This window comes from Amphiprion ocellaris, chromosome 14, assembly GCF_022539595.1.
Source record: "Amphiprion ocellaris isolate individual 3 ecotype Okinawa chromosome 14, ASM2253959v1, whole genome shotgun sequence".
In the NCBI taxonomy this organism is placed as follows: Eukaryota; Metazoa; Chordata; class Actinopteri; family Pomacentridae; genus Amphiprion; species Amphiprion ocellaris.
The window spans coordinates 27,696,046-27,713,889 of record NC_072779.1 but is presented as its reverse complement, the minus strand read 5'-3'; the positions used below and the strand labels follow the sequence as shown (position 1 = coordinate 27,713,889).

General features: G+C 40.6%; 1 protein-coding gene and 1 long non-coding RNA gene across 5 annotated transcripts; both read left to right on the top strand.

Annotated features, from left to right (window-relative positions):
• The first annotated feature begins 255 nt into the window (after positions 1-255).
• Positions 256-2,287, top strand: LOC129350432 (uncharacterized). Its single transcript, XR_008603823.1, has 3 exons — positions 256-422; positions 524-1,948; positions 2,063-2,287. It is a non-coding gene; the product is annotated as an uncharacterized LOC129350432 (long non-coding RNA).
• A 4,080-nt stretch (positions 2,288-6,367) lies between these two features.
• On the top strand, positions 6,368-16,650 carry LOC111584426 (uncharacterized). Of its 4 annotated transcripts, XM_055016931.1 has the most exons (5): positions 6,368-12,572; positions 12,674-12,796; positions 13,010-13,107; positions 15,710-15,866; positions 15,950-16,650. In XM_055016931.1, exon 1 carries the CDS (start codon positions 6,612-6,614, stop codon positions 12,177-12,179), a length of 5,568 nt encoding a protein of 1,855 aa, XP_054872906.1. In that variant the 5' UTR covers positions 6,368-6,611; the 3' UTR covers positions 12,180-12,572; positions 12,674-12,796; positions 13,010-13,107; positions 15,710-15,866; positions 15,950-16,650. The 4 variants fall into 4 exon arrangements, with proteins under 4 accessions (XP_054872906.1, XP_054872904.1, XP_054872905.1 ...); XM_055016929.1 differs by having other exon boundaries at positions 13,010-15,866; XM_055016930.1 differs by having other exon boundaries at positions 12,674-13,107.
• Positions 16,651-17,844: the final 1,194 nt, after the last annotated feature.

The window sequence follows — 17,844 nt, the reverse complement described above, 5'->3', positions numbered from 1 at the left end:
GAGACGGTGTCTGATGATGGCTGGCTCGTTCAAAAGTCCTCCTCAGTGTATATATCGAGGGTGGCTGTGAGCACCATCCCCCACCCAATCCAAAAGGATTGTACATCATGTGGGGACTTCACCCTCAAGGTAATTGGTCCATCAGTCCTTGCATGATGTAAAGGACGTAAATTCATTATGGTTAAAACGTGTGGAATTTTATTTTGAAATGTACTTCTTGTGTTTTATGTTGTCATTTCCTGTTATAAAGGAAGTTTATTGTGAAAGGTCACTTAGCATGCGCAGCCAGCTACAAAAGTAAACGGTACACGGTAATGACGGTAAGAGGCACAGAGAGAGTAACGAGTGATACAAAAAGGCAACCATAAACGGGAGAGTAAAGTGTAACAAGGAATTTAGCTCCAGTTGAAAGTGGCAACAAGGTACGGTAATTAAACATTCTCAAGGTTATAGTTTAAAGGAAATACGGTGGTACTTTTGAAGCAAGCTAATGTGACATTTCTGTGTTTCATTTCCGGTTTAGCTCTTACGTTGGTCCTATGTTGAGCTACGTTGGTCTAAGTTGGACTTGCAAACTGCAGCCTGGTTTATGACCTGCAATAAAAGACATTTGACCATCAGTCCTGGCTTTCACTAATTTCGACTGGTACGCTACAGTAAGAGCTTGACCATCCTCCACACCATGCTGCACAACGTGGTCCCACGGTCTCTAGCTACAAACCCACAACGGACAGCAGGTCGCAGAAGCTGGTCAGGAAAATAAAGAGAAAAGGAAGGCTACACTAAAAATGGAAGGAGCAGCGGCCTCTTCCAGAGGATGTCAATGAAGAAATTGCTATTCTGCAAAAGAAAATTCAAGATTATAAAGGCCTGCTTGAAAATTCAAGTGAACATACAAAGCAAGAAATACAGGAAACAATCAAATTTAAGGAAAAGATGTATGGAGGACTAAAAGTGCCAAAATTAAATAAATAAATACATCATTAAATAATTAATTAAATATGTCATTAATTAATTAAAATTGGAATTAAATATTTCATTAATTAATTAAAATTGGAATGAAATACTTAAATGTGTTATTAAATAAATATATCATTAAATAATTAAATATGTCATTAATTAATTAAAATTGGCATTAAATATGTCATTAATTAATTAAAATTGGCATTAAATATGTCATTAATTAATTAAAATTGGAATTAAATACATAAATGTGTTATTAAATATGTCATTAATTTATTAAAATAACAATTATTTTAAGTAAAAAACATATTTCATTATTTCACTATTTAATTAATTATTTCATGGTCCTTGCGTTGCAGTGGATCATGAATTTATTTTATCTGTCAACCTCGCCCGTCAAAGTCGGTGGGCGGATCCTAACACCTGATTGGTTACCCTGCACATCAAGTCAAGGCAAATCGATTCCAGATAATGGATTGACGCAGAGCTTGTGAACACATTCCGATACACTGGGTGGCGCTATTCACCTCTACGTTGGTTTGGATACTCAATAAAACAAAACTTTATTAGCAACCGCTAAAGACTCGGTCCTCTTTCCCAAATGTTGATACATGCGGTGCAAGACAAATTTTCCTTTAGCATTTCCTTTAGCATCTACTCGGCGCGCCACGGCTCGTCTCGGTTTAGTTGTTTTTCCATTACATTGAGTACCACCTCATCGTGGGTTGAGTCGTCATAGCACGGTGGCCCGAAAGTCCCTTACCGTCATTTTTGTGCGACACAAACGCAATGCAACAATGTACATGGAGGCGATAGTACACCTGCTGCTCGGTCTGTGGCTTTCTGTCAGATTCAGAGTAACAGAAGAGTCGGAGAAAGCTGAGAGCGGCGAGTCGAAACACTCAGGAGACACACAGGAGAGTTTGGGAGGCGATACAGCAGTATCAAGCTGAAGACGAGGATATGAACGAGACGACATATAAGGGTAAGCTAATGCTAGTTCGCTAGCTATCGTGTATCAGTCCTGTGAACGACCCTGTAATGGCTGCAGTTTGTCGCTATTAGGTATTAAAATATGTATGCTGTGTATGTGTTTCAGATGCTCTCTGATGAGACTTCATGGGATTTACCTGAAGCAGCAGCACATGAGCCTGCAGTGGCACAAGGTGTAGAGGAGGAGGGCAGAGATGTACAGGATGCACTGATGCACTACGTGTCATGCAAAAGTTAAAAGTTGTTCTTCTTGTTATACTTCTGTTTTTCTGTCCCCGGACCGCTATTGTTTTCTTTAATGCAATTCTGACAATAAACTTTTGTAGATGTGTCTATGCTATTGCTTGTTTGTGAAGGTTAGCAAGATTAAATAAAAAATTAAACGCCAAAACATTAAAACAGCTGTTTTAAGAAAATTCCAGTTTGATAAATCAGTATTGCTTTGGTGTAATTCAGTCACCAGAATTATGAACCATAAAGGAGTTTGTGTTAAAACATGTTAAATCCCATTAAACACAAATACATTATTAGGGAATATAGAATTGTTTGGTTCAGACTGTTGACTCTTTTCCTACCAGTGTCTTAACAGACAAAATGAAAAGTTATGATGCAATCACATAAGTCACAAAATAGTTTATTAGTCAGCAGCAAAATCAAAACTATTTACAATGTGCAAAGTACAAACTGTGGTGGGCCTCTCCTACAGTGGAGGGCTAAAAGTAAAACTATATACAACTACAGGTGCTGGTCATATAATTAGAATATCATGAAAAAAGTTGTTCATTATTTCAGTAATTCCATTCAAAAAGTGAAACTTGTATATTATACTCATTCATTACACAGAGACTGATATATTTCAAATGTTTATTTCTCTTAACTTTGATGATTATACCTGAATACTAACAAAAATCTCAAATTTGGTATCTCTGAAAATTAGAATATTGTAGAAAGGTTCAATATTGAAGACACCTCTAATCAGCTAATTAACTCAAAACACCTGCAAAGGCCTTTAAATGGTCTCTCAGCCTAGTTCTGTAGGCTACACAATCATGGGGAAGACTACTGACCTGACAGTTGTCCAAAAGACAAGCTTTTTCGTGATATTCTAATTATATGACCAGCACTTGTAAATCTCAAGTCTATGGGAGGTGGACTCGCTCACACTCGCCGGCTGCCCACTGCCTACCCAGCTACCCCAGCTGCCCCAGCACACCCAGGAATGACTGGTTGAAGGCAGTATTCTGGGCCAGCTTCATTCTCTCTTGCCTCGCTGAGGAGCAACCAGATGTTCTCATCATGCTGGGCATGACTCCACTCCTCCTCAGCCTGCATCTCCACAAGTACGCTAGGAAGGTCCAATTTTCTGTGGCCCCCTTTCCTCTTGCCTAGACCAAAGACAGAAAAGTGATCAGAGTCAGCTTTAATGGCCAAGTAAGTACACAATATACACAGAATTTGGTTTCGGCTGTTGGTGTCATCCTAGGAATATGGAAGAGAATAATAAAAAATAAACAATAGAAAGAGGAACAGGGAGGAAAAAGAAATAGTAGTAAAATAGAACACAATATAAACAGAAATGTACAGCTAGACTGGAATGTATGAACACATTAGCAAAATGGTAATTGCTATAAACACAGTAGTGGCGATTTTTGTGTACAGGGCACTGTAGTCCAAATGTCCAGGGTGAGTGGGGTCTCTGATGATGTTTTCTGCAGTCCGTACTATGGGCTGTAGTCTGTTTCTGTCCTGCTGTGTGGTTGATCCAGAGGTGCACAGGACAGATTGTATGACTGCAGTGTAGAACTGGATCAACAGCTCATGTGGCAGGCCATGTCTCCTCAGCTGTCGTAGGAAATACATCCTCTGCTGAGCCTTTTTCAGGAGGTCCTGAGAGATTGTAGTCCCCAGGAGCTGGAAGGACTCCACAGCTATGATGTGATGTGTTTAGCCACCCGTCCATCCATTTTCAATCATGATCATGTCTTTGATACTTTAATAAACTTCTGGCACTCTTCGCTTTAACCAAAGCACAAGCAGTAACTGCTCCACCACAAACAAAAACGACGTGGTGTGAACTTCATTTCATCCTGTGCACATTTTGGAGTTGCTAAGAAGAGCTGTGTTTTCTCATTTTTATGTATATTTTCATTCAGTTTCACAGCTACCTAGTGACTATAAGAAGAATGGTTGCAATACTACACCGCACCAGAACGTAAATTAATTAGAGTGACTTACTTGTTAAATCAATAGAAAATAAATGCAGCTGCATGTGTTCTGTTTATGTGTCACTGTAGCTACATGTAGCTTTCATCACGCGTTCCTGAGCTGGCTGCTGCACAGTTTGCATTTACACCTGCCTCAATTCTTGGTCATTGGTCTCGTTGTTCTGATCATGCTTGCAGGCATTTACACCTGTAGTAATAATAATACGAAAATCAACCATGCTCTCTGTTTACCGTGTCTTACCGGTGATAAGACGTTGCTGTGACGTGCTGGTGTCGGTGTCCGAGCTGGTGCTGGAGAGGAGACAGGGCAGCCGGGGGCTCCGCGACGGAGGTGGAGTAGGCTTCACATGTGGAAAGGGATTCTTGAACAGAAATAAACACTCACTCTAAGTACAAGAAAAACACGGCATGCTGACTGAAGTATTAGCTTCTGAGAGCTAAACGTTAGAAACAGCAGCACGAAATACAAGCAGAGCACGGAGTTAGCGCCGATGGCTAACTAGTTATCTTATTGTCTGCTACAGGAGACAACGACGTTACTTTCTAAAAATACTTGTTTGCTTAAAAGAAGGTTGCCACCAATGGAATAAATGATGTATAAGTTTCTTGAAGTCACAAAACACTCACCGTCCTCGAACGTCTCCAACAATGCAGCGGCTGAGTCTCCCTCCTGTTGCTCGCCGGTGCGGTGCCAGTAAATAGCTTCCATTAAACCTCTTCCAACACCTCCTGGTTGACCCACGCCGGCCGTTGTGGTCCTGGGTGGACCGATAGTCATTTTTGAGCTTTTTCAGCTTCTCCCTACACTGCTTCTGTCCTCTTTATATACAGTCTACTGTATATGTGAGCGGCCATCCGCTCAGAGACCTCCTGATAAACTTTCTCCGTCCAGCTCTCTCTGTATTCTTTGGTCCGCCACCAAAGACAAAGTCTCGACCTCTTCATTCACCCACGGTACAGGTCTGGCTGTCACATTAAAATTATGAAGAACAGAGAGTTTCGTGAAGAGCAATGCACACCGTCGCTGTTTACAGTCATTTTTTAATGCAGGATTTTGTTTTCGTGCTGAAGTTGCTCTGTGTCGTCACTCCCTGTCCAATCAGTGGCCTGCACTATGTAAACGCCACATTATCGGCTCATCTCAGCTCGCTGGGAACCTCAGCCGAGAAGGTGCTGAAAATTAGTCCGTATGGAAACGCTCGCAAACAAAGATGAGACGAGCCGTACCGTGCCGAGTAGATGCTTGTGGAATCGCGGCTAAACAAAGACGAGCGGAGCCGTGCCGCGCCGAGTAGGTCCTAAAGGAAAAGCGCTCGACACTCCGAGCATCGCTGCAATTTGACAGGCTGGTAATCCACAAAGAACGTGATGTTCCAGAACTTCCCTCGGTATGCCAAACGCCCTGGTCCCTGTGTGTGCTCCTGTTGCACCCTGGTACCAGAAAACCGGCGGAGTACTTCCTCTAAATTTGCAGTCACTCTACGGTCAACATCTTGGTCGGAAAGTGCGGAAATAACTTCAACAACGTCAATAAATTCCTCTGCTTTACACGCTACATGCTCGCGGTCAGCAGGTCCTGCTTCCACATACTCTGCAAGGTCTAAAATATCTCTCACCAACTCTCTAGAAAGTTCACAGCGACTCTCCCTCTACACAGCCTCCATGTTTAGAAAGACTTCTACTTCCGGTTTCAAGGCAGACAAAAGCAGTGGATTAGACTAGATTCACGTTAGTCCCGCCCACGGACTTTGACGGGCGAGGTTGACAGATAAAATTAATTCATGATCCACTGCAACACAAGGACCATGAAATAATTAATTAAATCGTGAAATAATGAAATATGTTTTTTACTTAAAATAATTGTTATTTTAATAAATTAATGACATATTTAATAACACATTTATGTATTTAATTCCAATTTTAATTAATTAATGACATATTTAATTCCAATTTTAACTAATTAATGACATATTTAATTATTTAATGATATATTTATTTAATAACACATTTAAGTATTTAATTCCAATTTTAATTAATTAATGACATATTTAATTCCAATTTTAATTAATTAATGAAATATTTAATTCCAATTTTAATTAATTAATGACATATTTAATTAATTATTTAATGATGTATTTATTTATTTAATTTTGGCACTTTTAGTCCTCCATAAAGATGTTGGCTGACTTGCAATGTAAAATCAAGAGCATTGCAGATGAACCTCGACGCTCAAAACGCACCAAAACACAGACGGAAAAGGTGCTTGCTTATCAAAAGGAAGAAGCAAGTAAAAAAGAAAAAAGACTTACCAGTTTGTATGAACAATGGAAAATTCAAGCACGTGAGACAAGAGAAAACCTAAAGTCAAATATTTCTGAAACACGCCTGTCATCATTCGCAGACATTTTAGAGAAAAGAAAGGATGACATTATGAAACTCTACACTGAAATAAGAGATCATACGGCTCCAGCAGCTGACCTAAGGCGAAAGATAGATGCATGTGAGGCAGTAACTGGTGACATTATCAAAATCATATACGAAAGACTGTCAGGTATTGATGGAGATTTTGATGCAGAACATGAAAGATGTCGACTACGCAGGCTACTCGATCACAACTATGCATACTCCATTTATGGCTCTACGGCTGCACAGACAAATGCCACCAGCCATTGCCCATCTTCACACCTTGCATCCAAACGAGTCGAGGCAGCGGCAGAGTTGGCTGCAAAAGAGGCAGAATACAGGATAGTGCAAGAGGAAAGAAAACACAAGGAAAGGATTAAAGCTCTAGAAGAGCAACACAAGAAAGAACTTGAAATGGAAAGATCTGAGCTAGAGCATCTGCAGGCTGGAAAGGATATGGAAGCAGCTCGAGCCAGATTGGAAGCCTATGACAGAGAAATACAAATGTATGACGTCCAATCAGTAAAAGGTGAGCAGGTGAGCCTAAATCCTGCATCTCAGCCCCCTGCACCACATTCATCTACCACAGTTATGTTGTCTGCGCCTACTGGTGTCGCTCAACTAGCACAGGCCGTGCAGGACAGCATTGCAATGAATAGACTTCCTATGCCAGAGCCAACAGTGTTCAGTGGTGAACCGATTCAATTTATTGAATGGAAAGCTTCCTTCACGTCTCTGATAGACCAAAAGGGCATTTCTGCTGCAGATAAACTGTATTATTTAAAGAAGTACGTCAGTGGTCCAGCTCGTAAATGCCTTGAAGGCACCTTCTTCAGAAATGATGAAGCCGCCTACCAAGATGCTTGGAAAAAACTCAATCAACGATACGGTCAGGCATTTGTTATTCAAAGAGCCTTTAGAGAAAAACTGTCAAGCTGGCCAAAAATACAGTCTAAGGATGCTGAAGGACTAAGAAACTTTGCAGACTTCTTACATGCTTGCCTGCTAGCGATGCCTCATGTAAAAGGGCTGGAAATATTAAACGATTGTGAGGAAAATCAAAAACTAACACAGAAGTTGCCTGACTGGGCAGCAGCCAGATGGAACCGCCAGGTGACAAAGGCCCTGATGGAAGGAAAAGATTTTCCTAGCTTCATGGATTTTGCTGCATTTCTGATGCAGGAAGCAGAAGTTGCATGCAATCCCATCACCTCCATACATGCACTTCGTTCTTCTGAGGTACGCAGTGACAAAGAGAACCTAAAGGACTTTAAAAGGAATAAAGCAAGTGTCTTCAATACAAAGGTTGTGCACAGTGACCAGCACACGTCGAGCAGAGCACACATGGGATCTCTGTGCATGTTGTGTGAAGACGCACATCAGCTTCACAAGTGCCCAGCCCTCATGAAAAGGTCGCTGGAAAGTAGAAGGACATATGTCAAAGACAATAAACTGTGTTATGGCTGTTTAAAACAAGGTCACAGTGCAAAGGACTGCAGACACCGCCTCACCTGTGACATCTGCATGAAAAGGCACCCGACGTGTCTTCATGATGACAACTACATCAAATATGTGAAAGGAGAAAGACATGTGAGTATGGATAGTGCCACACAAAACAACACAGTGGAAACTGCTGCTGTTATGTCACTTAATGTTGCCAGAGGAGAACATTCTGGTAGTACTTCAATGATTCTTCCAGTGTGGGTGTCATCTGTTGCAAACCCATATAAAGAAAAACTTGTCTATGCTTTGTTGGACACTCAGAGTGACACCACATTCATCGATCAAGAAGTGAGTCGTGAACTACAAGTGGATAGCTGTCCAGTGAAACTAAAACTAACCACCATGATGGGAGAAAATGCTGTTGTAAATAGTGAAAAGGTATCTGGTCTCCGTGTGAGGGGTTACAGCTCTGCAACACACATTCCCCTCCCTGCTGCATACACAAAGGACTATATACCTGCAAACATGGAACATATACCAACCTGTAAGACAGCTAAACGCTGGAGCCATCTGTCACCAATCAAAGATGAAGTCCCACTGCTTCTCAGCTGTGAAGTAGGTCTCTTGATTGGGTATAACTGTTCCAGAGCCTTAGCACCTAGACAGACGATCCTAGGCAAAAATGATGAGCCTTATGCTGTTCAGACTGAGTTGGGATGGAGCATAGTTTGCAGTTCAGCACCTTGCCTCGAAACAAGTCTGATAGACAGCCTTTGCCATCGTGTTGCTGTAAAAGAGATTCCTCCAGCAACTCCCATGGATGTAATTCGAGCATTAGAAAGTGACTTCAAAGAAGTAAGTGGAAATGACAAAACAGTGTCTCAAGAGGATCTCATCTTCCTTGACAAACTTGAAGCAGGCATACGGAAAAATGAACAAGGACAGTATGAGATGCCACTGCCCTTTAAAGGAAGGCCCTACATGCCTGATAACAGACAGCTTGCAGAAGTCAGACTCAACCACCTGAAAAGGAAATTTTGCAGAAATGAAAGATACAAGGAAGATTATGTCAGATACATGAGTGACATCATCGAAAGAGGTGATGTAGAGGAAGTTCAGGATGATGGAATTCCTGGTGAGAAATGGTACATCCCACATCACGGCATCTACCATCCAAAGAAACCAGAAAAACTGCGCGTAGTTTTTGACTGTTCAGCCAAGCATAAAGGAACCAGTCTCAATGAGCACCTTCTGTCTGGACCAGACATGATAAATAACCTAACTGGCATCCTTGTACGCTTCCGACAACATCCAATAGCTCTGATGTGTGACATAGAAAAAATGTTTCATCAGTTTAAAGTCCAAAATAAGGATCGTAACTACCTCCACTTCTTATGGTGGAACAATGGAGACTTAAGTACACAACCACAAGAGTACAGGATGACGGTACATCTCTTTGGTGCAGTGTCTTCCCCAGGATGTGCAAACTATGGATTAAAACATTTGGCTCAAGAGAACAGGCTTGCATATCCATTAGGTGCACACTTCATCGCCAGAGACTTTTATGTGGATGATGGTGTCACCAGCACAGAGACAGTGGAAAAGGGCATACAGCTGACACAAGAGGCACGTGAACTGTGTGCTAAAGGTGGTCTGAGACTCCACAAGTTTGCATCAAACAACAGCATCATTTTAGACAACATACCAGCATCAGAGCATGCGACAGACAGCACAACAAGGAACCTTGCTTTCTGTGAGAAGCAAATTGAAAGAGCACTAGGTATTCACTGGAACATTAAAATAGACTGTTTTACATTCAATATTACACTGAAAGACCAACCTCCCTCACGACGTGGAATATTATCCACAGTTGCATCCATATACGATCCCCTTGGTTTTGTCGCCCCCTATCTTCTCAGTGGGAAAAGAATCCTGCAAGAAATGTGTCACCATGGTACTGGTTGGGATGAGCCTGTATCCGAGCATCTGAGGCCAAGGTGGGAGCATTGGAGAAAGGATCTCATCAATCTGGAGAAAATACAGATTGCCAGATGTTATTTGCCTCACAACTTTGGAGAAGTGGTAAAAAGGGAACTGCATCATTTCTCGGATGCGAGCACTGCTGGGTATGGACAGTGTACTTATCTGAGACTTGTGAACAAAAATGGAGAAGTGCACTGTGCTTTCATCATAGGTAAATCCCGCGTGGCTCCCACCAAGGTAACCACTATTCCAAGACTAGAACTGACGGCAGCAGTAGTTGCAGTAGCAGTGAGTGACATGCTCAAAGAGGAGCTAGTTTATGGTGATGTGGAAGAGTTCTTTTGGACAGACTCTAAAGTAGTCCTAGGATACCTAAACAATGAAGCAAGACGTTTTCACACGTTTGTTGCGAACAGGGTACAGAAGATTCGCAACAGCACAAGGCCTGAGCAATGGTTTTATGTTTCCACCAATGAAAACCCTGCAGATAACGCATCCAGGGGAACGACAGTGGATCAACTGCTGTCATCCAATTGGCTCATCGGTCCTCAGTTCCTGTGGGAAAGAGAAATTCATCCTCCAGCAAGAGAGACCATGGAACTTCCAATCGGGGACCCAGAAGTTAAAAAGGTTCAAACACTGCAAACAGTGACTGGAAAGGTGAGCCTTACTGACCGCCTGGTAAAGTTTTCATCATGGTCTCAGGCTGTTAGTGCTGTGGCACGTCTCAGCCGGAGACTGCTAAAGGACAAGTCCAATGCTCACTCTAGTGTGAGTGAAAGAGAAAATGCAGCGCTCATAATCATCAAAGATCTGCAAAAACAAGCATATCAGGAAGAAATAAAGACACTAAGTAAAGAGAATCAGCTACCAAGGAACAAGTTATATCATCTTGATGTCTTTTTAGACAGAGATGGTGTGCTCAAGGTAGGAGGAAGATTGCGTTGTTCAAATCTTCCCAGCTCATGCAAGCATCCAACAGTCATTCCCAGAGAGCATCATATCACAAAACTGATAATTGCACATTGCCATGAAAGGGTTAAACACCAGGGTAAGGGCTTCACCATTAATGAAATCCGATCCAGTGGCTATTGGATTCCAGGACTAAGTCGGTGTGTTACATCCTACGTTCGCCAGTGTGTAGTTTGTTGGAAACTAAGGAGACCTGTAGAAGGACAGAAAATGAGTGATCTTCCAAGAGAAAGGATGGAACCTTCTCCACCTTTTACATACTGTGGCATGGATTGTTTTGGTCCATTCCTGACTAAACAAGGACGAAAAGAACACAAGAGATATGGCCTGCTCTTTACATGCTTTTATTCTCGTGCCATTCATGTTGAGATGGTAGAGGATTTGTCAACAGATGCTTTCATTAATGGTCTACGCTGCTTTATTGCATTAAGAGGTTCAGTTAGAGAAATTAAATGTGATCAGGGTACCAATTTTGTTGGTGCCAAAAATGAACTGAATGCAGCACTCCAGGAAGTTGATGCTGAGAGACTAGCAACCTTCCTTGCAAAAAAACAATGTGATTTTGTCTTTAATGCACCTCATGCAAGTCATGCTGGTGGAGTATGGGAGCGACAAATAAGGACTGTAAGAAATGTTCTCAAGTCTACACTCTCACTTTCCCCTGGTAGACTCAACGACGCCTCCCTAAGGACATTATTGTATGAGGTTGCTGCAATCGTGAACAGCCGCCCTCTTACAACAGATAACTTAGACGATCCAAACAGTTTGGAACCACTCACTCCTAATCACCTCATCACCATGAAAGCCACCACTGCATTACCTGTCCCAGGCAAGTTTGTGAGAGAGGATCTATATGGACAAAAAAGATGGCGCCAAGTGCAATATCTAGCCGAACAGTTTTGGAGTCGTTGGAGGAAGGAGTATCTCCATAACATCACAACCAGACAACGATGGCACACACCTAAGAGAAACATTCGAGCAGGTGACATCGTGATGGACACGGATGAAACACAGCCAAGATCTGTGTGGAGACTAGGAAGAGTCTCAGAGACAGTGATGGATAAAGATGGACTTGTCAGGAGAGCTATGATATTTCTTGGTGATAGAAATCTGAACAAAAGAGGTGAACGTACAAGTAAAGCATCTGTGGTAGAACGCCCAGTTCATAAGTTAGTTCTGCAACTAGAAGCCCCTTAAGTGTAAGAGCAATGGAGAAACTGAAGGTGCTGACATACATGTGCTCTACAAAGGGTCATTTCATGTTCAGAAATTATTTGTGTTTTAAGTTGACTTGTAGGTAAAACACTTAATAATTTGGTGGGAGTGTAAAGGACTTAAATTCATTATGGTTAAAACGTGTGGAATTTTATTTTGAAATGTACTTCTTGTGTTTTATGTTGTCATTTCCTGTTATAAAGGAAGTTTATTGTGAAAGGTCACTTAGCATGCGCAGCCAGCTACAAAAGTAAACGGTACACGGTAATGACGGTAAGAGGCACAGAGAGAGTAACGAGTGATACAAAAAGGCAACCATAAACGGGAGAGTAAGGTGTAACAAGGAATTTAGCTCCAGTTGAAAGTGGCAACAAGGTACGGTAATTAAACATTCTCAAGGTTATAGTTTAAAGGAAATACGGTGGTACTTTTGAAGCAAGCTAATGTGACATTTCTGTGTTTCATTTCCGGTTTAGCTCTTAGGTTGGTCCTATGTTGAGCTACGTTGGTCTAAGTTGGACTTGCAAACTGCAGCCTGGTTTATGACCTGCAATAAAAGACATTTGACCATCAGTCCTGGCTTTCACTAATTTCGACTGGTACGCTACACATGATGCTCCTAAATCAGTCATTAGAATCATGTGTTTTTTGAGAAAACATTCTTTAGCATGAATTATGATGATTTCAACTGTTAAAATCAACCATTATTTATGTCTGTGTGAACCCTCTGAACCACTATGTCTTTTATGCTGTCCATAAACATTGAAAACCACAGTACTTTTTAAAAATAATTTGTTAATTTCTATTTTCAGTTTTGCTGAGAGCATTAAGGGCGAGAAAGAAATTGAGTCAGCCGAGAACCTGGAAAGGCATCATTTTGAGATTGCTAAAGCGCTGCTGCTAATGACTGGTATGCTCACGAATGTTTTGGAAAATCCTCAAATTTTCGAATGAATTTTGTTACAGGAAAGTAAATTTGAAAGGCTGACACAAAATAAAATCATAGCTAATCTATTGAAATGTAACTGAGACAACAACAATAATAACAATAATAATGATAATAATAATAAATGACTCTATACATAAGTATATGCATATATACATAGTTTGGTACCACATCTTGCATTCTTTGGAGAGTCAAATTTTAAATGAGATAGAAAGTTTTCTCAGTGAACAATTATTTCATTGACATGTACAAAAATGATGGAATATGAAAAATTTTTGGCGATTACACTATGTCCTGACGTCCTCCAATGAGTGAAGCTGTGAGTAGCATAGGATCTCCTCCGATGGCATTTATGGACTGGTAGTGCGGATATACGGACAAGGAGGAGAATCCTGTTTACAGTTCAGTTACAGGTAAACTTTGATCTATTCTATATTCATTACATGTGAAGTGAAATATTTCGAGCCTTGTTTGTACTGTGTATCTCTCGGTCTAATTTGGTACACTCAACCACAGTCATGGGGAAAACTGACATTAGTGTTGTCCAGAGGATAGACCACAGAAGATCATTGCTGAAAAGGCTGGCCGTTGGCAATGTTTAATGAAAAATGTCACAGTGGTCTGGGAGCCCAGACGCAGACACAGACCAGGCAGAGACAGATGAGGGCTTCAAGGGTTTATTAATTAACATGAAACTGAAACCAAAACAGGAGAACCCACACATGCACAGTGAGAACATACAAACAGAAAGATCCTGGGAAGGCCAGGAAGCAAACCAGGAATCTTCTAGCGGCAAGGCAAAAGTGCTCACCACTATGCCACTGTGCAGCCCTAAAGAGAAACATAGTAACCAATATTCCCTGTTGCAGTAAACTCCTTTAACCAGCAGGGGTCATCCTCTAGTTATGCTGATATGAGAAACATTTTTAATCCTTAGAACTTGTACATAACATTACGAAGCCCTGTACAAAAGTCTCTTGTAAATGTTGCCTTTGTAAAAGCTATTGTGCATATCAGGGGGCTGGAAACAGCGTATGAGGCCCTGCCTCCTTCCTGATATCCAATATGAGCACAGTAGAGTCAGCTGGACTTCTCTTCTTGAAGATATTTCACCTTCATCCAAGAGGGATCTCCAGCTCAAACTGACTAATGGGAAGTTATAGAATTTATAGTCACTCCAGCTCACATGGCCCATTAATGACCAGCACTCACATGCCTCAAGGGGTGAATGATGTGAAACCAGGAGATCCAGCAACAACAACAGCAACTGTGGTAGAGCTGCCAGTTTTCTAAACAAAAATTATAAATCTGCCATGTGAGGAGTGACTTAAGATGTTAATGATGGCAAAACTCTCTGGGGAGAGATCTAATCACTGCATCACAGGTGTTTGATAAGTCATGTCGCAGACCGCCTTCTCTGTTTAGAGATGGCTGTTCCAATTTGGCATAGATGGCTTCCTTCACTCCTCTCTGAAACCATCTGTCCTCGCTGTCCAAAATGTGTACATCGCAGTACTCAAACGAATGTCTCTTATCCTTCAGATGCAGGTGAACTGCTGAGTCTTGTCCTGAGGAGCTGGAACATAACATCCTGGTGCACTTTCGACCCAGCAACACCCTAAGACAAAAACTAATTCACCCTAAGGATAAAAAACCAAAACATAGAGCAATGTTGTGTGTGCAGTCCAATGCAGCTAAGAGTTCACAGACTTGTACAAACAGGAGACAAAACAACAGCTTCACAATGCTCAACACAAGAGAGCCAGCCTAAAAACAGTTGGCAAAATTTCCTGATAGAAGACTTCGGTCTCAGAATGTGTCCATACAGTACTTGTGCTTCCTAAAGTTTCCAAAAGTTTAATGGAAGACAAAATTTTACCTTTCATTGCAGTTCAAATTCAACTTTTTTAATACAACCAAGGCCGGAGTGGGACTCATTTTCAGCCCTGGAGTTTCATGCTTCAGACCGGCCCACTTTAGATCACAACCTATTATTACTATAATCATGTAACTATAACCTTACATGTTAAGTCTACAATAATGCACTGTTCTGTAAAGCCTTGTAATTCAGTGTATTTTCAGTGTAATATTTCCAATTCAGAGCAAGTAAGGGTTGCTTCACAATGTGGATTTATTTCAACATAAGTGCACATCTCCAACATTATTCTTTACAACACATCCTTTTCAACAATATTAGAATCTATATTCTGTTCAAATAAGTGTTCACAGATAACCAAACCATAGAAATGAAATAAAAGAATAAATAAAAATATTAAATTTCAAAAATAACAAATAAAATAAATAGTGTTGCACTTTCTAATAACACTATCATCTCGTTTCCTCTGCAAGAAAACAGTTCCATCACAACTTAGATTTCACAAATATGAGAATATCAGTTAAAGGGCAAATCTCCAAGACTATTCTTTACAACACCAGAATGTATGTGTGTGTATCCTGTGACTGAGGGCAAGCAAAGTAATGAAAACTACACTCTATGTCAGGCTGGCTGCTGCCAGGCCTAGATAGTGCTCTCTCCCTCTTTTCTCCGCCTCTTTTTCCTTTTTAGGTTTGTCAGCAGTGCAGCTGCAGCGGCAGGTGTCTCTCATTGACAATCATCATTAGCTGGTGCAGGAGCAGGTGGAGAAGTTGCCAATCAAGCTCCACTCTCGCCACAATATAATCAGACGCCACTCACCTCTCAGCGCCGGATCGTGATACAGCCAGTACAGAGTTCTGCATGTTACTCCTGCCACAAGTTCCATGTTCTCGTTCTCCCGGTAACTCTGTTTGTCCTCGTTTGCTTCAGTCCCGGTTCCACCTGCTTCAATTCTTCCTGGTTTCCTCGTGCTCCATTCAAGTGTTCTGGAAATACTCACCTGTGCCGTCCTCCTCCTTCCTGGCATCCTTCCACATTCACCTGCCGCTGCAACTCATCACTCGTCATCCGGACTCAAAAACCACTTGTCAAGATCCTTCTGCCACTTACAGTCATGAGCCCAGTCCGAGCATCTTATTTTGTATTCGTGAGTCAGTCCTAGAAAACTGTATTTTGCTTGTTATTTGAGTAGCAACTCTTGAATTTTTGTACCGGGCCAAGTTATAATCTAGAGTCTTAAATTTAGTAAGTATAGAGTCCTGATTTAATACCTAGCTTCTAGTTTGTTTTTCGTGAATTGAAGATTTTGAATTTGGTTCTGTTCCTGGAGTTAGTCTTGGTAATTATAGACTTTAATTCAGGCCTCCTAGTTGATGCCTCGCTTTAAGTAAAACCCTTTTGTATTTTCATACCTCAGACTGGTAAAGCTTTCTTGCCTGGGTTATACCCAACGTGAGTCAATATTTTTGAGTTTTTGTATTCAGCTGTCCCTGCCTCAAGTAGTTGCCAGGAGATTTTCAGAGGGCTTTCATTTCTTTTCGGTTTGTAGTATCTCAAGTAGAATACATAAGTTTCTGTCTTTAAACCCTTTTTTCGAGACTTTGTAAATAAACTTCCTTTTTGCATTTAAACCAGCCTGTTCATTTCCTGCACCTGAGCTTCCTGGGAAATCGTAACACTAAGAAATTTCCCTGTAAATTTACAGTAAAGAGCTGGCAGCAAAAATTGCCAACAGAGCACTGTTGTTCTACAGTAAACCTACTGTGTTCTACAACAACAGTTTGTTACTGTAAAAATATTACAGTATTTTGCTTTTTAGAGATTATGCTTACAGTACATTACTGTCAATATTTTGGTGCAATTATACTGGTGTTTTACTGTTTGTACTGTAATATTCATAGATACACTCTAAGAAATTTCCCTGTAAATTTACAGTAAAGAGCTAGCAGCAAAAGTTGCCAGCAGGGTACCGTTATTCTACAGTAAACCTACCCTACTCTACAACAACAGTTTATTACTGTAAAAAATAATACAGTATTATGCTGTTTAGAGTTAATGCTTACAGTATATTACTGTCAGTATTTTGGTGCCACTGTACTGTTATTTTACTGTTTGTACTGTAATCTCTATAAACAGTTTATTATTATAAAATTGATAACAGAGAATGCAATTATATAAAGTGATAACATTGCTAAAACTAATGATTTAAAAATGTCACATCTCAAAATGAAAGCCCCAGGAAACAGCATAGCATAGAAATGGCTCAGACAAGAGATGACTTTTCAACATTTAGCTTTTATTAAAGCCAGCTCTGTATCAAACATATTTAAAAAACTGGCTTATTCAACCCATTCAATTTTAGTAACATACAATCATTTCCTCATGCTGAACAAGTTCTCATTCTGCATGTTCTAGTTCAGATACACTGAGTTTGCTTTCCATTTTTCCTGAACTGTAACAAAAGATACCAATGTATTATTTAACTACTGCATTGAACGCATTCAGCAGCTAACACATTTCAAGTAATTCAAATGTTCTAAAATAAAATCTACAAAAACAATTAATGATGTTTAACAGGTTGTCAACAATCTGTTTAAAAATTGCATATCACATTTCAGGTACCCTGCCTTCAGAATCAGTTTTTCATAACTCACGATCATGTTCAATAAATACCAAGTCATGGAACAAACCTGGAACTTCAAAACTGAGACACCAAGACTGAAGTATTTTATACTCTACCAAACAAATACAGAGACTTGTTACCTTAAAATGACAACATGAACATCTGGTTGCAGACTGAGCTTTTGCTTTGTGAAATTGAGGTC